At 33.6% G+C, this 27,368-nt stretch overlaps 2 protein-coding genes across 5 annotated transcripts in view; both read left to right on the top strand.

Annotated features, from left to right (window-relative positions):
- LOC118740627 (sodium/hydrogen exchanger 3-like) overlaps positions 1-21,952 on the top strand; it is a gene marked incomplete at its 3' end in the record, with an annotated part of 34,613 nt that extends 12,661 nt beyond the window's left edge. The window contains 9 exon segments of one of the 4 annotated variants that reach the window (XM_036472228.1): positions 507-632; positions 712-869; positions 3,239-3,377; positions 9,119-9,175; positions 9,529-9,612; positions 9,704-9,782; positions 12,541-12,630; positions 17,944-18,153; positions 21,740-21,952. In XM_036472228.1, coding sequence (XP_036328121.1) covers positions 507-632; positions 712-869; positions 3,239-3,377; positions 9,119-9,175; positions 9,529-9,612; positions 9,704-9,782; positions 12,541-12,630; positions 17,944-18,153; positions 21,740-21,952 — 1,156 coding nt within the window. 4 annotated transcript variants of the gene reach the window in all.
- LOC118740626 (intersectin-1) overlaps positions 1-27,368 on the top strand; it is a gene marked incomplete at its 5' end in the record, with an annotated part of 118,987 nt that overhangs the window by 76,475 nt on the left and 15,144 nt on the right.

The following is a 27,368-nucleotide window of genomic DNA, read 5'->3' as shown; positions in this document are numbered from 1 at the left end:
TTTTATTTTTTTAAGCTAATCAGGTTAGACAGGCGAAATTCGAGGATATGGTCGAGTGTATATTAGTCCTTAACATATAATTTTTTTTCAAGAATAATTATTGCAAAATTCAAAGATGCGCATTTTGCCCAAACAAAATTAATCCGCTTTAATTCTACAGAACTTTCCCTTTAATTCGATACCCATACTGCACTGCACGGAATTTTTAAAATAATTTTTTGAAATAATCATATTTTTCAAATTTAAAAGTCCTTTAAAAAATCCTGACGTTAGAGAGAAAACCTAAAAATGCGTAAAGGCGCGGACCAAAAACCATATGTATAAAAATAGTTAAACTAAATTGGTCTCGAGAATACCAAAATAAAAGACTCAAGTAAAAACCATAACAGCTAAATTTATCTGTTCATGTGTACTTATAGTTTTTTTTATGGCATTTGGGCGTACTGGAATATATAAAAGTTCAAGTTGCATAATTTTTTCCACTATTTATTCCAACAAATTTTCAGTTTATAGACCACTTGATGGCTGGTATTGAAGATATAATTGGCAAGACTGGCAACTACAATGTGCGGGATAAGTTCAAACGTTTCGACAACCGCTTCATCAGGCCGCTTGTGATAAGAGATTTAAAGGTAATGACGCTACAAAAACTATTTTCGGTGGATATACACTAGCATTAGCACTATTTTTATTTTTTTAATTTTTTTTTAGGGTGCTGAACCGAAAATCATAGAAACCTATTCGAAACTTACAATGCGTGATGCTATGGAAGTGATGCGCCGCAATCCCTCGACCATCGGACAAATAACGGCCACCGAATCGATGAGTGCTCTCTTCAGAAATTACACCAGTAATTGTATTGGTGGAAGGTGGGCACCACCAACTATTTACACAACATGGTAAACGAATTTTGGAACAATTCTAAATATGAGAAACCAAATAATATGGAAAATGTGCATGTACATACTCGTAAAACTTTCGTAAATGCGAAAAAGCAAACAAAAATGTACTATGACTTTGTGAGATGGTTTAAATTTAAACAATTTTCATTTGCTTACAGATTGTTATGTTTTTTTTTGTTCGTTTTGGGTTTTGTAAAAACTTCCAGTAGTTGGTAATTTTATTGAGTTTTTAGTATTAAATTTTTTGTAGTGACTTTACTGTTAGCTAGCATGTTACACTGTCTGCGCTGCCAAAATAATTGAATAGTACTTAGGTATGCAGAGTATTGTTGTGTATGAGTACCAGTTGTGTATTGAGCAAAAATGTAAGTATTCAAATGTAATATTAACAAAACAAGCGTGCGCCGAGTCATAAATTTTAATTGATTATTACTTTATTTAAAGTGATTTGTATTATAATTTAGGATTTTTAAAAATATTTTTTTCTTTTTCACTTAAAATTCTTTTGTTAATTTTGCATTAAAATATTCTTCACGCCATTGGCAAAGCCATAAAAATTTCAAACTTTAAACCATAAAATAACTATTAAATATCAAAATTTTAATTTTCAGATCATTGTGAAATCGTTATTTTTTGATTTTTATTATTTGGATCAAGTATAAGCATCAAATTTGGATTTTTATTTTTTCGATTATTTAAAGTGTTATAGATAATCGAGACTGGGTTTTTAAGACCGATTTAGTTTTTTTATGATCTGAAAAATTAAATCTAGAATCAACGGTTCCAATACATATGATCGAAAAAACAAAAATTAGAAATTAAAGATAAAAAAGTATCGAAAAATAAGGATTATTCTTGATCGAAAAAATAAAAATGTAAAAATGAGAATTATTCTTGATTGAAAAAAATAAAAATCCAATTTAACGGTTAAATTATGACTTCTATTATAACGATCATAACCCTTACGTTCCCTGTGTTAACCAAAAATGCAAATATTGTTAAAAATTCTTTATTTCCATTTACTTTGTTTTAAACGTTAAATTGTTGAACAAAAATCTTCCCTTAGATCCTCTTTAAATAGATACCAAAAATTTGCCAAAATTTTAATAAACCCGAAAAAACATGCAGCGTGAAACCGTTTTATATATAGCCATAAATCCTAACTGTTTAATAAGTCTTTCCGTTTCACAATTCGCTTTATACGTAACTTAGAGTTTGACAATAAATATATATGTACCTCAAACACTAAAATGTTTCTTAAAAAATGCACCGTAACTAAAATTCGTTTACTTTATTATGTTTTTTTTAAATAAAATGTTGTATAAAAAAACAACTTTAATTACAGCACTTAACCTATACTTTCACTTACACTAACATATTGTATCTATGTAGTGTTATTCATGTAGAAATCATCTCATAATAATTTATTTTTTTGCAAAGCATGATGAAATTTTTCAATATGTGTATTAAAGTGCCTCACGAAAAAAAGACATAAAATGTTATCCTTTTTATAGACTTCGCAAAAATATTTTAACTGAATTTTGTGTTTTAGTCAGATGGACTGTGTTGGAAATTCAAAAAAAAATAAAAAATAAAAATCGAGTTTTTCGTCTCAAGATTTTGAGAAAAATCCTGTTTTACGACAAATACCTTTGGTGATACATAACTGTAAACCTTAGGGATCTGCATCAATACTTCTAAAAACCCTGTCAATTTCTTCAAACTGATGACATTTTTAATAAAATTTTCGTCTACTTCCGAATGAAGTCCTCATAAGAATTTGAATGGCTCCGCCATATTTTGAAAAATTTTTATGTTCTGCTATCTTTTTTTCTTTACATTTCTTGACATTTAGTTCAATTTAGCCTGAAAAGTATGCTTACAGAAAACCTAAAATTTTTGTCAACACTTCAGTGAGTCGCTATCCAAAAAAAAAACTTTTTTTATTTTCGTGGCCCTAAACCTCCCTTCTTTTATATGTATGTATAGTTTAGTAGATTGCCACAATTTGTTTGTATTTTTTTTTGTATTATTGCTTCAGTTTTCATCTTCAGTGTAGAACACACTCTAAAACCGGAAGAAGAAAACTTGATTGTGACTAAAATATCAAATTATTCTCGCGACGCAACATTTCAACGCAAACTTTTTTTCATGAGTCGGCCTAATACGCACTGTTTGCTTAAATTATTTATCTTATTTAAAAAATATACACTAAATTTATACACACATTCATGCTTTGCAAAAACGTCAAATATCTACTATAATTTGCGCTTTAATGCAACAGAAAAATTTAATGAATATATTTATATATTTTTCAACTCTTTATTTCTCTATAGTCCAAGCCTTACGAATCTGGACAATAGTTGCTCACGCAATCTCGATATGCATGAGTTGGATTATAATCCGTCGAAAAAAGATCTGACAGATGCAAAAATACATCATCTACTTGCCGAGGAGCTGAAACCGTATCGAAGGGTTTGTATTAGTTAGATTTTATTTAATTAAATTTGATTTTGAATTCATCTTTGTAGAGTAACTTTATACAAAATAATTAGTTCGAAATACACCCAAACTATAATTTATATTTGTTTATGTAAATTTTGCTTATAAAGTGCGTTATATTCTCGTTTTGAACCCACTTTTTCCGCGCCCTTTTTCCAACCTTTCTATGTAAAACATAACTTTTTCATTTATTTATTATTTGCCTTATTTTTCATAGTTTTTTACATACCTATATTTACATATATACCTCTATGCTATCCCTTTTCCAAAACTTAAGCATCAATCTTTAGTAAAATATGCTAAAATTTATTTAATGAAACGCAAATTTTCTTTCCCTTTTTATGTATGTTCGACGTAACGCTATGCGCGACATTTTTTTTAAATAACAAATGTTATATATTTTACTTGAAAAACAAAACGCGACGCGAATTCCAAAACAAACTGTTGAAAATCCAAAAACCTTTCGTCAATGCTAATCTATTAAAAAACGAAAACAAAAACTCACTAATAAGCAGGCTTCAATGCAAATGGTACGGCAAAAATTGGTTATTTTATTTACTTACGATAAGAAAATTGCATCCTCTTACTATTTACTTATTGCTATTTCCGCTGTTGTTTCTTAATTGTTGTGTCAAACTTCATTCTAAATATAAAACTAAAAATAATATTAACAATAAATTTGTTCTACATACGTAGTCTATAAACAAATATTACTTGTTAGAATTTTTAAATAATCAGTAAAGATGTTAAATTTGATGTCTATAATTGATGAAGTGCTAATAATATAAAAAATAAGTATTTTTTTCTCACGCCATTCTTTTAATTGTGTTAAATGTATTTATTTATTTATTAAAATAATTTTTATGTAGCAAAAAAAATTTTATTTCACATGTAAAAATTTGTGTTTGTGTGCTAGTTTTCTGCTTTCACAAGTCTTTATCACTAATGGTCATAATTTTATTTTTTTTTTTGTAATTTTGTTGCGAAGGTTGAAATTTTAGATTTTAAATATAAACGCTCTTAGTTAGAAAAATTTTAGAGTTAAAATCGATTAGATAGGTTAGATTAGGTTGAGGAGGTTGCCATCTATGAGTATAATACTTGTATCATAAATATCTGGTAAGTAATCTAGTTTAGCGAAAAATGGTTTGTGCCAGTAACGAAGTTTCGGCGGCAAGTGATGTTAGTCCCTAAAAGCTCAAGGCTGGTTTAAGAGTGAAATCCATGGTATTCAGACCGCATCCTCACAAACAGTGTTGCCATTTTCGCCCTTTTCCGACTAGATTTACCTTTTTATCAGGGTTTAGCCGCAAGAATCCTGTTTAGCTTCTAAGTTTTTTCTAAGTTTTTACTTAAAATAAGTATTTAAATAAAAAGTGTTAAAATATTTACTTCTGAAGCTTCCACTTTATGCGACAATTGCGCGACTCACATTCCTTTTAGGAATGAGTGAACAAGAAGCTGTAGTTGCAAGGCGCCACCGATGAATTTCTACACGAATGGATCGAAGCTTGACGGAAAGGTCAGTGGATGGTTCTTTCATGCAGAGCACTATTCATTAGCCTTTAATTTAGGCTTCCGCCAGATCCCTGTACAGGTAGAGCTTGCATTTGAGCCATTCTTTTTTAAGTCGGACGGATTTCGTAAAAAAAATTATGTCATGTCTCCGATTCGCTTCAAATTTTTTTTGTGGGTTCTATACATGAAATATGCCAAAACGTGTTCGGGGAATTTTTTTCTTCATTTTTTAACCGACTTCAAAAAAAGGAGGAGGTTATCAGTTCGTCGGAATATTTTTTTTTTTTTTTTTTTATGTATGTTACCGCATAACTTTGCACCACGTCAACCGACTTGAATAATTCTTTTTGTAGCGGAAAGGTAGTGTCTCAGAGGTGGTCCCATACTAATTTGGTCCGATCATTGGATCATGAAAAATATATAGAAATGTTAACCCCGTTTTTTTAAAACGATGAAGTCTCTGCGATGAGCAGAACCCGAGATATAACGATTTGAAGAAGTACATGATTAGTCAGAATCACGTAAAAATGCAAACTTTGACAGATCATATCACCGAAGAACAAAAAAGAAGAAAAAATTCCTGGAACACGTGTTAGCATATTTCATGTATAGAACCCAAAAAAAAAACATTTAAGCCAATCGAAAGTGTGACACCAAATTTGGTGTCCGATATGAAAAAGAATGTTTCATTTAGGAAGTAGTTGAATGTCTACAACTGCAAGACTTCGGCAAAGGAGGTAAATATCTACTACGATTTTCCACAATCAGACTCATTTGGATACCAGGCCTGTCGAGTTGATTTCACCGGCTAAAGAGTGAGAGTACTATCTCTTTGGTGAGTGTCTTAATATATATTCACTTGATGGTGCAAAATATCACACGGAATCGTCAATGTCGCAGCTGTTTACAGCCGATGATTTTGTCAGGCTAGAAAAAATATTTACTTATGTACAAAATAAATTGTTCCTTACAAAAATTAGAAAATTTACCACAAACATTGACACCGTTATGAAGTTACAATAACAGTTTCAAAACCTAAATTTCGATAGGTGAATATAGAGAAAGCTTTACTTCTGTCCTTACTTAGAATAGTTACATAGGCGACGAATTTAGCGTAAAGATTTCAGTGGTTCTTGTTATATACAAGTAATTTTTAGCAAAAAAAAACCGACTTCAACTCTCATATAAAAAAATATATATATATATATATCTCATGATCCGCTGATCGGATCTTAACCAGATTAGTATGGGACCACCTCTGAGACACTACCTTTCCGATGCAAAAAGAATTATCGAAATCGGTTGACGTGGTCCAAAGTTATGCGGTAACATACATAAAAAAAAGAAAAAATATTCCGACGAACTGATAACCTCCTCCATTTTTGGAAGTCGGTTAATAAACTAATGGTCAGTGAGTTCAATGTATCATCCCATTTGCGATAGATCTTCAACACGGTGTCTGAGTAAAAAAATATCCTGAATCATGACCATTATTGTTATCGCTTGCATTCATACATATTAACACACTACAAAAAGCACTTAGAATTTTTCACCACAAAAACATTCTCGCTTTAATATGCACTTTTCTCACCAATGAAATTAATAAATTTATTTTAATAAGGAATGGTATGAATTTAAATTTTAATCAAAATGCTATTCGATATAATCGATATTCCGATTACGAACACTTGATTTTTCAAACAGGTAGCAACCCTCCTAAATGTAGCTAAAAACTATAACCCGTTGCAAAAACATTTCGCTTGATATTATTTTTGTAATTCATTTAAATTAATTGAAGTTAATTTTAAAACAGGTGGCAACCCTTGTAAAACACCTCAATAATATTTCAAATGTTTAATCTTAAGTTTTCTTAACAATCTTTCGTTTGACTTTCAGTTGAGTTTTCAGATAGCTTGCGAATAATTAATTCAATTTGGTTATCAAATCCAATGGTAATCCTTTTAAAAATATTTTCAAACTACAAGTTTTTTAAGCTTCTTGACATCTAATTTTTTAATATAATTAAAAAAAAAAATAATTCCTTTAATTCAAGTTAAATTTGAGTTTTTAACAGTTGTCCATGAGCATGGAATTTATAATGTAAATATATCTCTTAATACCAAGTTCCTGTACTCTATCACAAACTTTTCCTGAGATATGCAGTATGAAAGATTCCGTTTGTATGGGAGATGTCATGCCCCTCGTCTGATCGAGATTAAATCTATATATCTATATCTACATCTATCTATATTTTAATTTGAGCTAAATGACACTAGTGTACAAAATTTCCTGATGACCGGTTCAATAATTAAAGCGTGAAATAAACTTACCTTCAGATTTATAATATTAGTAAGGAAAAATTACTATAAGTGACCATCATCTATTACCTTTTATTTCTTTGCTAGAGCTTCTCAAATATTGCAAAAAAGTCAAATTTTTTACACTTTGACCACATTTTTCTAAAAACCTAGACCTGACGAAAACTTTTTACTTACGGATTAGCAATCAGCATAAAATAGTGGTGTATCAAAAACAGCTTTAACATTTGCAGCACCAAAATTAGTGTTGGCCCGTGTTATGTAACTTGCTCAAAATTTTAAAGTAGGATTTTATCAGATAGCTGTTTAAATTAATTAATTAATTAATTAATCCCAACGGCTTTTTACCCCCCATTTCCGCCCAACCGACACGAGGGGCGCAGTCCGCATGACGTACGGATTTTTATTTTTTTTTTAATTTTGGTGCCGAGTAGTGGAAACAGGAGTTTGTTAAGTGTCGAGATCTAAAACAATTCAGCTACAGAATCAAATTCATCAGCGGATTGGATATGCTAAAGATAGTACTTCAATTATTGAGAGTGGAAATAATAGTTTTCTTTATATTTAGTAAAAATCGAGTCCGATATGTCAAACGTGCTGGAGTGAGAGTTAAAATCTTGACATAAACCACGGAATAATTCGTTCAGTTCAAAATTAGTTTTGCATGGCTTCAAAAATGGAGGTCGAAAGGGTCTTGACACTCGACACAAACTTACCACGTTGCTCAGATCCGCTTGTAACAAAGGTCTTTCTTCGTTAGAGGACAATGTTTTAAAAAGTTTCACATCATCGGCATACATACAAATTTTAGAATGTTTTATTATAGAAGAGATATCATTAATGAATATCAGGAACAGAATCGGACCAAGGTGGCTTCCCTGACGAACTCCTGAAGAAACTTTAATGATGTTGGAAGAACAATTATTAACAATAACTCTTTGTGTTCTATCAGAGAGGTAAGAAGAGATCCATTGAAGAAAACTGGGCTGAAAGCCGATTAGGTCGAGTTTACGGATGAGTAGCGAGTGACATAATTTGTCAAAAGCTTTACTGAAATTGGTGTATATTAAGTCGGTATGAGCATTTTCTCTAAAACCGTTTGAGACATAAGTTGTAAACTCCAATAAATTAGTGCTAGTAGATTTTCCTTTAGAAAACCCGTTTTGAGATTGTGAAATTGAAGAAGATATAGAATATGTCAGCTGATTGTTGACCGGATTACTTTTGCATTTGAAGTTACTACTTAGAGATTTTTAAAAGCCACAGAACGAATAGAACTGCGGTATGTCCGCGCTGTTTAAGATTTTTCATTTAAGTAAAAGAAAGTTCTTTTACAAGAAAAGTTATATAGTATTTGGTGGTTATTCCTAAGAACTCTTTACTTGAAATTATTGGTTTATAAAAAATTTAATCAACGTATTTAGTTTTGTTAAAATTTTGATATTTACATAAGCCGTCGCTATACAATTGCACTCCTCACTCTTAAAAACTCTGCGTTGCTTATTCAATTGTTAATTAACTTATTGTGTATCTGATTTCAGTTTGTTCTTCTTCGGACCCTTTTTCTGAAATCATTGATATTGTGAGAAAATATTGGACTTTTAAAAACTTTCTCAAAACAAATTAACTCACAAGCAGGCTGATCTATTCATTTTGTAATAGTTCTTTAATACCTTTAATGTCTTAAATAATATTCTTAAATTGTTATTAATTACTTTCTCAAAACTGAGGCTTAGTTGTTGCAAGTCATAATATATTATTAAATTCTTTATGTTTGTAAGCCTAGTGTTTTCCAACAATGCAAAAATACCTAAAACTGAAAACAAAAACCTAAAACCTTGTCGTTAATACCTTGTGAATTGCATTTTATTTTTACAGCACCGCCGCCTTAGTTATAGCCGACACGCAGTAGATGACAGAGATTTGTCTACGCAGGTAAGTCAAGAAACCCCCCCAAAAAAAAAAACAAAAATAAAACAAGTACTACACAACTTCGTAAGGGACTACCGAAACTTTTCAAAGTACTAGTTAAATAATTGACAAATCTCTGAAATGTTAACTCGCACTGCTGCATAAGAAATATCAATGTAGTGTTTGTACAAGATGTCGAATTATATCTAATATTTATAAATGAAATGTACATATTTGTGTGTATTATACGTATATATGTAGTTTACAAGCGTTGCAATAAAATGCATTCGCTTGGAAAGTATTGTACTTGTACGTTATTGTGTAATTTTTGAAACTAATTTGCATTTGATTTTTTTTTATATTCAAACACTTTGCAGGTGAATTACAAAATGCAAATGAATTTCCGACGCATGTTCAACGATCGGAAACATCACAAGCGCAGCAAACGTGCCAGTAATAAGGTAGGCAGTTAGTTGCACCTTTGTGAGAGTGCAACTTTGTAAATGCATTTATGCAAATAATCTAATAAGGATATTTTTGTTTATTTTACAGCAACAAGATGGTGTTAAACAAAATCATGTCTCATTCCACGACTTCCAAAAGAACGGGACAACGAACCAATTCTCGCATGGTACGAACAAAACGAAACATCAATTTCGCAAAATTCTAATCAGAAAACATAATCACAATTCACTTAACAAATATCGTAGATTAGAAATAGGTAAATGTGCTAACAAGTAAATTACTAACGTTTTTTTCTAAATGATTTCCAAGTAAATTTAAATCTTTGAGTGTAGTGGAATAATGATATAGGTCGTAACTATTCCTTAAGATTAATTTCTGTTTGAAAATGTAGAAAAAATTTCATAAAATATCTTAAGCTACAGCCAGAAAAATAGTTAAGTAGTTAAGGTGCTACAAAAAATTTACGAATTAGCCACAAACAAAATATTTTTTTTTTTAACTGCTAAATAGCAAATTTTCGGTTCACATCACCCTGTTTTTATTTTTTGTTAAAACTAAACAACAGACAAGAGTAAAAAACGGCACCCACAGTACTACATACCACATTTAAACAATTTTCGCCCTCGCTTTTTCAGTCAAAAATATGTACCTGATTTAGGTCCACGTTGTTTTATCAATCTTGCCAAAGGACAATCAGCTGTTCCGTTGTTCCGTACAAAATATAAACAAACAAGCAAATGCAACAACAATTTCAAGAAGCAAGCAACAGTGTTTTGCCACTTTTTGACATATTTAAATTAAGTTGATCTGAAACTAAACGAAAGTTAAATTGTATTTAAATTACAATCCACAATTAAACCTTAGTGTCGTTTAAATAGTCATTTGTAATTGGCCCTTAGATTGCCAGGTTTTATTATGCTTTCCATCATCACAGATTAAATCAGTCCCATTAGAATTAATTGTCTTTTTAAAACCTTGCTTAATCTCAAACGTCGGCCGCTGTGGTGTAGTGGTAAGCAGTGCGCGCTTCCACTCCATAATGCCTGGGTTCAAACCCTGGTCAAAGCAACATCGCAAAAATATAGAAAAAAAGGTTTTTTCTTAACAGCGGTCGTCCCTCGGCAGGCAATGGCAAACCTCCGAGTGTATTTCTGCCATGAAAAACAGCTTCTCATAAAAATACAATCGCCGTTCGGAGTCGGCGTAAAACTGTAGGTCCCTCCGCTTTGTGTGACAACATCAAGGTGCACGCCACAAATCGGAGGAGAAGCTTGGCCAAACACTAACATATGTGTAAGCGCCAATCTATTATTATTATTATTATTAATCTCAAACGGTGCACAGTGGGCTAAATCGAGGCGCTGTGGACAAAATCAAATATTTCCTCTTTGGATTAACCTTTTTGGGTGATTTTTTTTTTAATTAAAGGTAAGCACATATATTTCGAGGAAAAATAGGTAAAAGAATTGAAACCAATATTCAAGGTTACTTCCCGATCAACAAGTAGGATTTCATTTTTAACTCCCTTTTATTAGCTTGGGATGTAACTATGTAATATTGATGCGCCTAAAAGATGCAGCGATTTCCATTCTCAAGTTACATACTTACCTGATGACAGTACGAAGGGAAATTAGTACAAGGCGATTTTTTAGTTTTTTAAACTATAATTTTTATTTAGTCAAGAAGGAGTTAAATTCAATAAAAAAAAACTCCAAATTTTTATTTTTAATTTTTCCTTTTTGGTTGTTGTATCCGACAGGCGCAAAAAATAAGTTTGCCAATTTTTTCCACAAAAGCTAGAGGATTTTAAAACCTTTTTCAATTATTCTAGATTTGTTAGCCTTAAATTAAAGCTAGAACTGTGGACTACTATCCCTGAAAGTACCATCGCTGCTCTTTGACCCTTTGACTTTATTTATTTATTATTTTACAAAATACTTAAAGGAAATTACTTTAAGAAGTGTTTTTGATCTTCTGTGAAACTTGTAAAAATCGACTTAGCAGCTTTTTTTCTAAGCTAGCGATAAACATACGTATGGTACATGCATACAACATATGTACATACTACATCTTTTTGTAGTTACATACATACATATGAAAAAGCACAGGATCACACAGATGAAAAAAAGTATTTAAGTAGTCCACTTTAGCTCTGCAGCCTAACATCATTTCAAATCTAAGTATTGAAAAATTGCTTTCTTATTTTCAAAAGTACCTATAAATTCAAGGCTATATTGATTATATTTTGGAAGGGTATTTACCATTAATTATGTTAAATAATTAATATAATATTTATAACAAGTCTGTTCGGTGTAATTATAAAAAATTATCAGGCTTCGGAATTTGATAGTTGACTTTGTGTTCGCATATTTTTATATGTGCATACCTTTCATAAACATGAAAAATAACTTTAGTACGATTTTGGTAAGTACCAAAAGAAGAAGAGATAGGCCCATGAAAAAGTATACCAAAATGATCAGAACGTCGAGCACTGATCTTTACTTGTTTGAGAGAAAATCGTTCATTATTCTTGCTGGATAGTTGTCATTATAGTAAAACTTATCGAACAGGCTAAATAAGATTCTTATCATCAGTAGTTTTTCCCTACCCGAATAATTTTAAAATTATTATTTTGTGTATTTTTTATTAAAATTTCAAAAACGTTATTAGCATAGTTAATTGGCTATTTTCCTAATTATATAACCTAACCACAACATATTGGCGACAATTTTCTATTCTTGCATTTACTTTTCTATTGCTTGCACAAACATTGGCGGATTTTTTCGGATTCTTTTTTTTCTCTTATCTAACTTATTCCCTTTGGCATAAAAACACACATATACATTAAACCACATAAAATCATATATATGTATAATAATTCATGTCAAAAAAAGATTATACTAATGATGTTCTCAATGAATCAGGAGAAGAAAATCTGGGCAAACTGAACGAGGTGACAGTTGTGAGTGGCGATGATTGGGATGATGGCTTAACATTTACGGCGAAATCCTCACGTAAGTAGACATTTACAAACTTGTCATTCATACATTGATCAATATACTTACATACATACATATGTACTTAATTACTGACATACACACAATGAATGTACTACAAACATACATACATATAAATTGTTTGGTAAAATTTTTTGTTACCTTAAAAAAATTGTTTTGTAAAATACATACATACATATGTTTATTTTATCATTAATTCAAAGTATTTGCTAGTGTACACGCACACATGCACACGCTCAAAATCGAGGCTAATATAAGTCTGTCAGTTTTGGTCAGCAGCTGTTGTGTGTGTGTGCGTGTGTGTATGTGGCAATTTGATGGTCTAAATTTTTTGTCACAAATATTTATGTACCCTCTATACTACAGCTAAAATTTAAATTTTACGCGCTAATACTCTTCTACTTATAACTGTATTGAACTTTTACCCAAATTCAAAACCTATTGTTGCGTTTTTTTTGTTTTGTTCAAGAGTATGTTTTACCTCTTTCACTTAATTTTGCTTTTTTTCTTTTTCTTTTGTTTTTGTTTTTTTTTTTTTTACAAAAAAAATTTTAATCACATATTTTACTAATTTTGAATGAAAAAAATAGTGTTGCCAAAAAAATTTATGTATTCAAAAATCCACCTATAAAATTAATAACGAAATCTTTAACTTTGGTTTGTTGAATATTAATTTGCTAAGTACTTTTTGTTTGCTAAGTATTTATTTTATTACCACAAAAATGCCATTTTTATTTGCGTTACCTTGTAATGCCCTACCAAGTAATACAGTTACGTTCGTATTTAAATTAAGCTCTGTGAAAGTTCCCGCTATAACCCGCTACATCATTTCGGCCCTTAGTAAAAAGTATTCTTCGCATACACAGTCAAATTTTTTAGTACATAATCGTCGGTATTGTTGGTTTTCACAGAGGTTGTTTCTACATACCTACATATGTAGTTATGTGCATATTTTATTGAGCAATAAGTAGTTTTGTAAGATTAGGAATTCATGAAAATAAATTTATAATTTAAACGAGTATGCAATTTGTTTTGCCAAATATTGACACTATAAATTTTAGTTATAAACAAACCATATCCAGATTGTTAATGAGCTATGTACTTTTAATGGCAAGTGATTATACTTAATAATGTCAGTATAGTTTCCATTGATGAAGACTTATGGGTACAGTGATTGATCACGGCGTCCGGAATTAATTAGTGTCTCTGCTACACTGAGAAAAGAATTATTAAACTAAATATGTTTTTCTCTAATGGTTACCAAATCATGTGTTGAGAGAAACATATTTGGCTGACTTTTTACTGAGTGTAAGGAACAGAGTAATACACGCCGGATTGGGGTACCAAAGCAGGGCCGTATATGCAGTGGGAGGCACCCCACAGGGAGGAGTGCTATCACCGTTACTAAGGCTCATGATCTTGAAGAAACTACTGGTGAAGCTAGACTCTTAGAGAATCAAGACGGTGGCTAACGCCGACCATGTAGCGATACTGGTATCGGGTCAGTTTCTTTCGGTCGTAAGTGAAATTATGGAAAAGACTCTAAAGAAGGTAGATTCCTGGGCCATAAACTATTCTCTTAGCGTAAACCCTGATTTTACTAAACTAAGGTTCTGAGGAACGGAACTGGATCTGTCAAACAAGATGAAATACCTTGGAGTTATTCTGGATCCCAAAATTAACTGGAAACCAAACATTGAAGAGAGTGCAAAGAAGACCACGGTGGCTGAAACCTAGAATTGTGCATTAGATGTTCACAGCTATAGTCCGACCCATAATCTCTTACGGGGCGCTGGTCTGGTGGCCAGCCCATACTAAGGATTACATAGTTAAAAAGCTGAACGGAATTCAAAGGTCTGCAGCCGCTACCGTAACAGGTGCAATGAGATCCTGTCCGAAGGACGTTTTGAACCTCTTTCTTGACTTATTACCCATAGATATCTTTATCGAAAACTCAGCTGCTAACAGCGCCATCAGACTGCATGACCTGGGGTTCTGGAAGGAAATACCATTCGGGCACGGTTCCATCCTAGACGCACTACCACCTGAAATTTAAGCGCTGCCCATTGACTATATCCTGTCGAATACCTAGGTTCACCACAAACCCCGCACGAAATTCCCAAGCCGCAGTGACTGGAATCAACGAAAAGTCGAGTTATTTCAGTTATCCTATCGCCTACCATACTATTCCAGCGTTTTCCATGCAGAAACGTTTGCAACTAAGGAGGCAGTAAGGTACATCAAAGAGAATGTACCCGCGAGAACGCAGGTGAATATCTTCTCGTATAGCCAAGCGGTCATTCAGGCTCTCTTTTTATCTCTGTTAGATCTCAACTAGTGGATAACTGAGAGAGCTGGCCTAGACTTCTAATCAATACGAAATAACCTAATATGGGTCGACATAGGGAGATTTACGGAAACGAGGCAGTGGATGAACTAGCAAGGAGCGGCTCCGCACTGAATATGTCCCACTCGGTGGACGTTGGTGCCTCGCTCAGGAAGATTAAGAAATTTATCACTTGAAGGCCACGAAGGCCAAGCAGAGATAGAACCGCCCTGGATCTTACAGGACTACCCGGTAGTTCTGTGTGTCTTACAACCCACTTAAAACCAAAGCTTTCTTAGGAATGAGTAAAAAAGATGCCTACAAATTTACTACAGTGTTCACAGGGCACTGGCCCATTGAGGTGCATGCCGAAAGACTTCCCTTCAATCGGTTCTGTCGCAGTTGCGAGGACTCGAGCTCAAAAGAGATAATCGAACACTTCCTGCCCGAGTGTTCAGTCCTCACAAGGATGAGGCTAAAGATACTCGACAAACCATTCCTGCAGAATATTTCAGCAGCTGCCTCCTTTGTATGACGTACTGAAATTCATTAAAGCCGCTAAATGACTGTAGGTTGCACGAGTTGTGAAATCGAAAAATAACACTTCCTAGTTGCTTATCACCAGGATGGCAATCCATTTGGAAAAGAAAAAGTCATATCCCCTAGCAACATTGAAAAGCCAGGGTATTCGCTCGCTCTAGCGCTATTCACGAGACATGACATAGACATAATCGTAATTTTTGAGATCAGATTTAGAATAGAGTTATGCAGCAAAGTATAGTAGTAGAGTGAGATGCCCGACTGTCTCGCAAGAGCGGCTGTAGCCATCACTACAGTCCTAGAAGTCGATCGCAATACTTTAAAGGAAGAGGTCTAGAAAGGTAGCTAAACTGGTGTGGCTTAGTAGAACTGTGCCAGGCAAAAAGTCTGCTGGGAGGGTACAGCAATAAGAGATCCCAAACTTATTTAAGCGCTCAAAAAAGAAATTTAGAATACAAACAAGTATCCTTACTGTACACTGCAGACTAAGAGGCCATCCATATAACTGGTATTATGGTCAAATGATCTATGTTTGCTTTACGACTCGACCAGTGAGATACCACTAAATATTCTCACCGAGTGTGACGCCATATGCAGAAAACGTGATAGAAGTCTAGGCTCGATTTGACCACATCTTGAGCACATTCACTACCTACTCCCGAAGGCATTACTGCTATATTTGAGGGATCTTATTAGGTCTGGAGGAAGCATTGTGAATAGTAGAGAATAAATTAGATCACTAGATCGCAGTGCATACAAAAAACAAATCAATTGCTATAATCCCTTCCTTACATGCCTTATCGCTTAACGCACGCTTTTTAGTTGACACCTGCTTCTATTTTATTTATTATTATATAGAAAGAAAGTGATGAATCACTGACTTACAAAAAATAAGGAACGCTAGTAGCATAGACCTTCGACTCATCGAGCAAATATATTAGAACCCACTCAATATGATTTATAGCTTGTTTTATCACTATTGCATAGCATCGCCTCTACCAACCCATCTGTAGCCACTCGTTTCTCTTATGTGCCAGCTGATGCCAATTGAAAATGACAAGCTAATCCAAGTTAAATTCTCCACTTGGTGTTTCCACCGCAGACGAGGCCTTCGTCTATTTCGTTTTCATTGTCTATGCTACTGTGCCGCAGACTAGCAGGGGCATATTGAGTGACTTTTAGATTTGCTCCATTGCTTTCAGCATAAAGGAGGTGAAACTTATCGGCCCGTATGACTTAGCAAGCGAGTAATCTATCTTGCCTGCCCGCGGGATGAAGATAGCCCGGGCCTTCTGCCACACATCGGGAATGTGCGTCTGTGTCAGCCTATCCCTCATAATATTAAATGAAGAGGTGTGGAAGTAGGAGCTTACGTCCTGCTTCAGCAGCAGTGTACTGATGCCAGTGCCGGGTGAACTTATTGCCGGTTTATAAGGCTTTTGGCCATCACCCAGTCCGGTGGGGGCTAAATGAGATTATCAAAAATTTTAGAAAATGGGAGTGCCACCTCTCTGATTAATTTCTACAAAACTCCGTACAGTTGTTTCCCTTGGCGCAGAAAAGTGATGTATTGAAACTTTTGGAAGTCGGACTAAAATTAAGCACACTTATATATAACGGTAAATGTCATAAACACGAAAACTACGCTATTCCAATATCGAACGACGCTAATTTTCTTCAAGGTAATAATTACAATGATCTATTAACCAGAAGTAAGATTACTATAGATTTTTGGAAAATGGGCGCGACACCGCCCACTTACATGTGTTTATCTCGGTAAGGGCTTTATCGATTTCTTTCTTGTACTTATACTTGTTTTCTTTTATATGAGTTGATTTCAAGGAAATTTCTTTACGTATTATGAAGTTTTGGATAGTCGTGTCTTGAAGGGTTGTAATTTATTTAAAGGAATTATGTGAAATAGTTAATACAAAAGATTTAAAATTTACTACTTGCTTTTGCATAAATCTGGATGTGGTTTGTTTTTATATAATTTATTGCAGTTTTTTATTATTTTCTAATTTCCCACTATGTTCTTAAAATAAAAAAACAACAACGATATATTAAAAAGCTAACAAAAATATTCTTTTTTCACGAACACTTCTCTATATTTTTTCATTTGCATCTAAAAAAACAAAAAAAAACGGGTCCCAATTGCTACCATGCGCTACTCAAAAAAAAAAATTTAACGAATTTCTTAAACAATTTGAAATGTTCGAAAACCCATTGTAAATATGAAAACTCTAATTGGCAACAACAAACAAACATCTCTAATATACACTCATGCATACACAAACACGCAATAATAAAAACAAACTTTGCTGGGGAAATTAAAAAAACACTATGTTTGTATACACCAACAATATAAATGCCCAACAACAATGGATCTTAAAAATACATACGCACCACAAAACTATGTATAAAAAAAATACCAAACCATGCAGCGGACTCGGATCGTGCCAATAATAACTCCCTTATAGCACACATACAGAATTTACCCGGTTTCGATGCATCAAAGGCGCGCATCGTCCAACATTACTCCGCACCGAAAAGTGAAAACGGCAGCCCTGAGAAATTATTAACGCCCGATATGGGCCCGACAGCGGCCGAATCGATATTGCCATGGCGACGGGATCGTTCCTACCAATGCATTGGTAAAGGCTTTCAAACATCTACAGCTACTTGTACTATTATATTTACCCGCCACAAGCAACAACAAATACAAAGAAAAATATGTAGTAGCTTTCACACACGATGTTACATATGCGCATCATTGTCATTGCGAATTTAATGTCAAGAAATGGAAATGTTTTCGAAAAATGCGCCAAAACTATGTACTAAGTATTAACTAATTGCACTCGTCGTCGGTGTAATCTGTTGCTCTAAGGCGTTTAGCGTTGTTGGCTGCGTTAAAAAATAAATAAAAATCTAAAAAAAAAATTATTTTTCTATAAAATTTCTTGTTCTAAAACCAATTATTTGGCTTGTATTTTTTCTACAACATTTATTCGTTCAGTACCAAATTTGCGTTCATTTATCTCATTTAATTGTGCATTTTATTGTAAATTTAAACCACGCTCATCCAATTAACGTACTTTCTCGCTTTAGACGCAAATATTTAGCAGCAATCTGTGTTTTTTCCGCGATCTAAATATTTGAGTTTACTGGAATTAGTTATGGTTACACAGAAAATCCATGTTTGCTGTAATTAAAAAGAAAATCATGCCATCAAATTGAACTTAGAAAAAACGATTTCAATAATTGCACACGCATTAATGTATACTCATCGGTAGCGGTTAGTATTCCTCATCACCGGTGCTAAGAAACATATACATACATTCATAATTAATTTAAATACTACATGCCGGTCAATCAATGTCAAATCGACCTATGGTGGTTAGAGTTAACAATTTTTGATTTGGATGAATATTGTCCAAAACTTTTCTTTTATCATATAACGAATTTCTGCCAAAGGAAAAAAATATATATATTTTTTTCGAAAGTTAAGCGAAATTCTAAATTACAATTTCCGGGATTTTGCAAGATTATTTCCGATATAAAACAATCCTAGGGGGTGAGAGCATAAAAATTTCGACTTTACTTATTTTGGACCACCCTAGTGTTGATACTTGTTGGACATATTTAAAAAAGTTGATCTGGAACCTAACGAAAGTTAAATGGTATTTATATAAAAATTCAAAATTAATCTTATGTGCCATTTAAATTTTCTCAGAAATTGGCGAATTTCTGTAATTACCAAAGCCATTTTAGTAACTATAATAGTTTCTCAGATATTCAAATATAAACTTCCAAAATCCGGGAAATTGTGAAATCTTGAACTTTCGAATTTTTTTTTTCTTTGGTAGAAATTTGTTATATGTTAAAAAAGTACTGATGAAAATTTATCCAAATCCAAAATCGTTGATTACGACCATTGGTCGGTTTATCTTGGATTGGCAAATACATATTTCCAAAAAAAAGGCACACTTACTAAATTTGTTGCGCAAAAACAATTTACAATTATTGGTTAAAGCTCTTGTTTAATTTATTACAGTATTGTTCAGTTACTAATGCCTTATTTCCACTGTGCATTAAATGAGAAAAAACTTGAATGACAAGCTGAAAACGAAATTTATTAATAAACGCCATTTCTTTAGTGATATAAAATGTTTCGAAATTTTTTTAAATTTAAATGCCAGTGGAAACTCGACTTAAATACTTAATTTTTGTGCTTTTCTAAACACATGTATCAAAATTGCTTTCCCCTGGTATACAGCTAATTAATAGAAGTTCAAGTCATCCACTTTAATTTTATAACTTTTTGCCATTGGGCATGATAAAAAATATCATATTTTAATTGTAAAAATAAATTAAACAGTATATAATAACTAGCGGCTATTTTAGAATAGTTATTATGTGAAAATCAATGGGTCTTTAAAGTAGTGCTTTCATACGAGCAAATTCATATATCGCTTGAATAATTATTTAAAATTTACTCATATTTAGTGCCTTAGATTTTACTTTGTTCATAACTTCCCACACCAATAAGCCTATTTTTCCAATTGCATTTTTTTTTTCCAGAAAAATTAGTAGGTATTTAGCGGCATCACTATGTATGTGCGTATGCACTTTGTTAGGTCCATCATTTTAACTGCCATCCATTAAGGCATCCAGCTGTATGGTTGGTTCATTTTTGTGTGTTTTAAATCCAAGCGTTGTTTGATAATCAATGCCATGTTATATAGTGCAAATGCATGTAGTTTAGTCTGCAGGTTTGTTGCTTAAGTCTTTTGTTTTGAGTCAACAAAAATTTCAAGGCTTTTTTTTAATAATTGAGATCCATTTAAAAAAAAAAGTGGATCTATCCGAATTCGAGACAAACGAAGAAGACTAAAATCTTTGAGATGTAAAACCATAAGCCGTTATTGGCTTTAAATAACACAAAATCACCACTATATTAGCTAAATGCTGTAGGAAGCATTTTTTTTCGGTTCCGCATTTTACAACCCGACTCCTCCACCTAACCTTCATTGTTGCCATACTAAACATAAATAGTCGTGCATTCCAGTTTTGAGACATGAATAATTACATTAGAAGAAAAGCATAAATCAGTGTTGCCAAATTTTATGAAATGCATTATATAAACATTTATAAATCCAAAAAATCTCAAGCATACACCAAAATTTTGTGACTTATTATGAGTTTTTTTACTTTCAATTAGGGCTGTGCGATTAATTGATTACTCAAAATTTTAATTAATCATAAATTAAATAACTCAATTATTCGATTAATTGGAAATTATGATTACTCAAAAGTTCAGTTACTCGAGTAATCAAGATTTTTGATTAACCAAAAACAAAAATATTTGAGTAATTTGCTTTATGATTAATCAACATTTCGAGTAAAATGAGTAATCAAGATTTCAACTCTTTACATATGTATAAAGTAGTTAAAGTTCCTTGATACTTTGAAAACAACGTTTCTGTTTTCAAAAATGAAAGCAAACAATTTTTTTCATATACAGAATGTAAAAAAGAAAATAAGCATTTTCCAAAGCAAACTCTGTTAACGAGCAAAATTATTTTTTTTGAGTAATCATATTTCAAGTAACTCGATTAATCATCGTTTTGAGTAATCAAAATCTTGATTACTCGAGTAATTGATTAACCGAATAATTGATTAACCAACTTGCTCGAGTAATCGAATAATCGCACAGCCCTACTTTCAATGAAAGAAAATTTAATTTACAAATTTCATTTGCATACATACACCTGAATAGAGCCCTATCGGTTTTAACCAATAAAATACGAAACACATCGATTATTGCGAGCATAGCATTTTTGTGCATGTCTATGTTTTAAGCTATTTTAAACTTATGTTTTTGGGTTTTGAATTAATTTATTTACAAAATATTCCCAAACGTTTTACTTTGCTTTGCAATTATGTCAAAGTTAACTACCTGCAACTACACACTAACATTTCATTGATGGGTTACAAGAGATCCACAACTACAATTTGCTACTCAACATTTTAACTATGTACAAAAACAAACATTGAAATCGGCCTCTTGTCGCCCATCTTGCATGCGCACAGCCTTCCTCCGCCTTAATTCAATAAGCTTACCTAATTTACCAAATATGTATCTGTATTTGTATGCTTAGCCACCTTAGTCAGAAAAAAAAGAGTTCATAGTGTAAATTTCAAAATTTAATTACATTTTACAAAACTTCTTTAAAATAGTTGCTGAAAATCCCATACCTGAGGAAGATCACAATATCTCTCGTGATTCAGATGGTGAACGACGAGTGGCAACACCCACAGCCACCGAGTCGCAGCTACCCTGGAAGCGACAGGGTGATGAGTTGTCAGATGCTGTGCAACAAAACGAGTTTCCCGCCTGGGCTTCAAATAAGGAGTATCTGGCGTACAACTCACCCAGCGCCACATTTTTAGGTAAGATTTTTAAAAAGTGCAATTTAGCATACTTTAGGATATTACTTAAAACTTATATGAAATTTATGTATGTGAAAAAATATGTGCATATAAAAAAAGTAGTACGCTTAGCTGGCATGATTTTGCATAGTTGTTTAAGTTAAGTCCTAGGGTGCTTGATACCTGAAATGATGTATGTATTTGGACAATGGAAAAAATTACATAAACGATTATTTAAATATGCAATTGTGGTAAAATCGATGTGTATGTATACGCTTGAATGACCCAAGCTAATATTAAATTGTTCAATTATCTGTTTAGTATATATTTGGTGGCATTTAAGTCCGTTATGTTTTTAAGTCCTGCATCATAAAATCCCAGAAATAAACCGAAAACCTCTATACTGCGATCTTAGGCTTTGCTACTCTCGTACTTCAAGTACCACCTGACCCCTGCGAAGCATCAGCATGGCTTCCGTAAAGTGTACAGTGTCACGACAGCACTTAACGCCATAAATACTCAGATAACTAGGCGTCTTAATAGTAACCGTCCCCGTGAAAGAATAGCCTTAGTAGCTGGACTTATTAAGGCTTTTAAAATCGTTTGTCATTCCACACTCTTCTCTTCCAGAGGGACTCAAACGATGAACCATCTCGGTGGTCGTCAATCGGAAACAAAATTTCGGATTAAAATGGCAATTCTGGCAACTTTCTCGGAAGCTCTTTTTGTCTTTCGATAAACTTATTGAATGATTTACTAACGAGGAGGTCTTAGCCATATTCTGTTTGTCTTTTACGAATAAATTTTCTAAAAATTAAATGAAATTAAAAAAATCTTTTTAAAACCATAAAATCTAAAAACTAACAGAAAATTTAATTTAAAAAATAAAAAATACATTAATTAAAAAACATTGATTTAAAAAAAATGTAAGTTTCTTAAAATTAAATGAAATTAAAGAAAAATATTTCCTTAAAAAAATTTAAATTAAAAAAAATTAAATTAGAAAAAGAAACAAAAAAAGTAAAAGAAAAAGAAACAAAATAAATAAGTTTCTAAAAGTTAAATTAAATAAAAAAATATATATTTTTTCCTCTTTAAAACAGTAAAATATAAAAATTAAAAGAAAAGTTTACTTAAAAAGCCAAAAATATATGAATTAAAAAAAAATAATAAAAAATTATAAGATGCTAAAAGTTAAATGAAATAGAAGAAAATATTTCTCTTTTTAAAACAAACACGTCTAAAAATTTAAAGAAAATTAAATTAGAAAAAGAAACAAAAAATGAATGAAAAAAGGGACAAAATTAAATAAGTTTCTAATAATTAGATGGAATTAAAAAAAAAAACGTTTCTTTTTAAAACACAAAAATTTTATAAATTAAGAGAAAATTAATTGTATTTAAAAAAACTTATAAAAAAGAAAAAATACACAAAATAAGTGTCTTAAAATTAAATTAAATTAGAAAACTGAAAACCGCATAAACAAACAAAAATTAAATAAGTTTCTACAAATTAAATGAAATTTTAAAAATATTTTTTTCTTTTCAAAACAACAAAATCGTAAAATTAAACTAAATTAAAAAAATTTCTTTTTAAAATATTAAAATCTAAAAATTAAAAGATTATTGATTAATTACATTAAAAAGGAAAATAAAAATTAACAGAGGAGAAAATACATAACATAAGTGTCTAAAAATTTAATGAAATAAAAAAAAATTATTTTTTAATTTTTTAAACGATAAAATTAAATTAAAAAAAGTAAATTTAAAAAAAACCGCTGGTCAAGGATTTCAACCTGGAATCTCTCGAATGGCACGTCAGTGCTTTGCACACTCAGTCATTGCGGTTGTTGGATCAAAATGGTGTACATATCGTCGTTTAAAGTACAAAACTGCGTATCAACAAAATGCAAAACCACGTACATATGTGAGGTTGCATAAATTATTTTCTAGAGAAAAAAAAACACTCATTATCCAAAATGGTTCCCTTTTTGATAAAGTAATCGCATTTCTGGCTAGTATATTTCAGGATGTATGAATAAGGATTGAGCCAAGAGCTTATGTAAGCAAATCCAGTTTTTGGCAGCAAATGTCAGTTACGCGGTTTTGCAGAGTGATGATACGCGGTTTTGTACTTTAAAGGACGATATGTGCATTTCCATTGGGAACATGCTCTCTTTCAGAAGAGCTTTTTACCATGAAAATTGGCAAAGGACTTTCAACTTTCTTAGCCTATAAACTTAAAAACCGAGAAAAAATAGGCAGGGTTTACCACAGTATGATGTCCTCGACCTGTTTCAGTTTATTGATCTCATACGCTAACGACTTTAGGTGCTACCTTTTACAGCTTGCTCTCTTCTCTGCGCACACAGTCTCAATTGTTAGTAAACAATAAACAGAACCTCCTCCCAGGCACGTCAGGAGGCATCTCAATGAAATCTCCGAAGATGCGATGTGCCGGCAAGCCAACAATGACATTCGTAGTGGGCCTATTACCACCTTCACAGACTCTCACCTCGTGAATGTCGTATGTGTTTGTAGTGACACCACCACCCTGCCGCGGCAGGGATTTGCAGAGAGTGAACTCAACCAAAAAAAAAACTCTATACGATTTTTCCACAGAAATTGTTTGCGATGCAAAGGTCAATTCACCCCACAATATGGAGAAACTGGAATCTGAGTCCTAACTAGTGCTACTTTTTAGATGCTACTTAATCTTAGATGTATACCTTCAGATCGATACTCTGCATTGGTACATATTAGATATCTCGAAGACCCCAGAAGTTAGCGAGGCAGGCATTTATGGTCCTAGAACAAAGTTGTTGGTATCTCCAGAATTCTGTGAACGGAGACTAGTTCGTTCGTTGGACTTACTTGACATTCAGTTATAGACTGGGGAAAGGTCATATCATAAAAAGCTTAACATATCCGCTTAAAAATACAGTGGGCCGTAAAAACTGTTCAATAAAAATACTTTTGAATTTCAAAAATACATAGTTATGTAAGTATATGTATATATATATATGTATATACATACATATACATATTGTTACGATTATCCTCGAAACCTTGAGGGATTTCCCAAACATACACGGGCTCGTATCGCTGAATTGTTAAATATATGGTAACGATGACCAAATTGTAGTACAATTAACTTTACAACAAACAATTTACAATACTTGCTAATACAGTAAAAACACTTTACAATACTTGTTAAAGCAATAACAACGCTTTACTACTTGTTAACACAATTAAACTTATAGCTTGCTTATTCGCAACTCAATTCTCCGCTCACTTTACTTGTAGCTTGCTGACTTGTAACAAACTCACCTCGCGGTGGCGGCGCCCTTATATACCTGCGCTGGCACTTATGGCAACTCTAGAACATTCTGAAGTTTATCGCTCATTCTCTTTCTCTCGCTGTTCGCAGTGTTCATCCAACTTGACGTTTCTCTTTGTGGAACATTCTATGTCATTCTTCGAACATTCTGCCTCTTTCTCGTTGTTCGCTTTGTGTTGCCGCAGTATTCGCCACACTGCCCTCCACCTAAGTCTGATCGTCCCGATCAGACACACTTGCGGTTCCAAACGCTGCAACAAGCCTTTCCAAGTGGACCACCTTCATCTTGTTTCTTGGTCTCCCAACGGTCTGGATCCGATACACTACGTCATTTAGCCGTTTTACGACCTTATACGGACCTTCCCAGTTGCATTGTAGTTTTGGGGACAAACCTTTCTTTCGTTGTGGATTGTACAGCAACACCAAATCTCCTTCCTGGAAACCCTCGGAATTCATCGCCTTATCATACCTGGCTTTCATCTTGTCACTCATAATTTGTGTGCGCTGTCTCACAAGAGCATGTATCTCTCTCAGCTCCTCTTCCAGGATGTTTGACGTCTCTTTTCCAATCCTTCTAGCATCACCAGTCACCCCAAACTTCAGATCACTAGGCAAACGGAGCTCACTGCCGAATATTACCCTTGCAGGAGTTTTACCCGTTGTTTCTTGCACTGCTGACCGGTATCCCATCAGGAACAAGGGTATGCGGACATCCCAATCTTTTTGATTCTTGTCCACGACCTTCCGCAAATGCTCTTCCAGGGTTCGGTTGAACCGCTCCACCATGCCGTCTGATTGGGGATGAAGAGCCGTCGTTCGAGTTTTCCGGATACCCAGTATCTGGCACATCTCTTGGAACATCGCCGACTCAGAGTGCAGCTCTATAGGTACACCGTATCTCGCAACCCAATTGTAGGTGAATACCTCCGCTACTGTTTTAGCTTCCTGGTTTGGAATCGGGTATACCTCCGGCTATTTGCTAAAGTAGTCCATAACCACAAGGACGTATTTGTTTCCCTGTACGCTCATAGGAAATGGAACGGCTACATCCATGGCAATCCGCTCGAAAGGTGCACCTGAGTTATATTGCTTCATCTGGCCATGACTTCTGGATTTCGGCCCCTTAGCTGCAATACACTCCGCGCAGTTAGCAATCCACTCTGCGACCGATTGCCGACAACCAACCCAATAGAACCTCTGCTTAACCTTCTCCAGGGTCTTCGTGATTCCCAGGTGACCTCCCAGTGGTCCTACCATTGTGGAATTCCTTGAGTACATCCGGAATTCTTACCCTTGGAACTACTATCAGGTTGCGGGAGCACTGGCCATCTTCGCTTTCCCATACCCTATGCAAACAGCCAGATATTAATTTTAAGCTGTTCCATTGTGCCCAGTACGCCTTTGCGATGGGGCTTTCCGCTGCCATTTGCTCCTTAGTTGGCTTCCTGTCCACCTCCAATCCATGCCTCAAAAGCTCCAGATCTGGATCTTCCTGCTGACACTTTCGTAGCTGTTCTTCCTTCCACTCTTCTGCTGGTGTTATTTTCGTTAGACGGACGTCTATAATGTCCTCTTTTCCCTCAGCTTTTGAGCAGTGTTTACATTCCAGGCTACATGGTCGGCGGGACATGGCATCAGCATTACCGTGGACACTTCCCTTGCGGTGCTCAATAGCGAAGTCATAACTTTGCAGTCTCTCAATCCACCGAGCTAGCTGTCCTTCTGGATTCTTAAACTGTAGTAGCCACTTCAGCGCTGCATGGTCCGTTCGAACTCGGAAACGTTGCCCATAGAGGTACTTGTGGAAATTTTTGACGCAGTCCACCAACGCTAGTAGTTCTCTCCGAGTTACGCAGTAGTTTCTCTCTGGTTTTCCAATTGACCGGCTATAGTAGGCAACTACCTTCTCCTGCCCATCAATTACCTGCGACAGTACGCCTCCTATGGCATAACCACTAGCATCCGTATCCAAAATAAACGTTGCACCTGGAACGGGATACGCTAGCATAGGTGCAGTACATAGTCGTTCCTTCAGAGTCTGGAAAGCCTCCTCCTGCTCCTTGTTCCACTCGATGGCTCTATTTTTCCTAGTGAGCTC

Source organism: Rhagoletis pomonella, unplaced genomic scaffold, assembly GCF_013731165.1.
Source record: "Rhagoletis pomonella isolate Grant_MI unplaced genomic scaffold, Rhpom_1.0 Rhpom_scaffold_00006, whole genome shotgun sequence".
In the NCBI taxonomy this organism is placed as follows: domain Eukaryota; kingdom Metazoa; phylum Arthropoda; class Insecta; order Diptera; family Tephritidae; genus Rhagoletis; species Rhagoletis pomonella.
The sequence above is the reverse complement of the archived record's forward strand: the minus strand, read 5'-3'. Positions and strand labels throughout refer to the sequence as shown.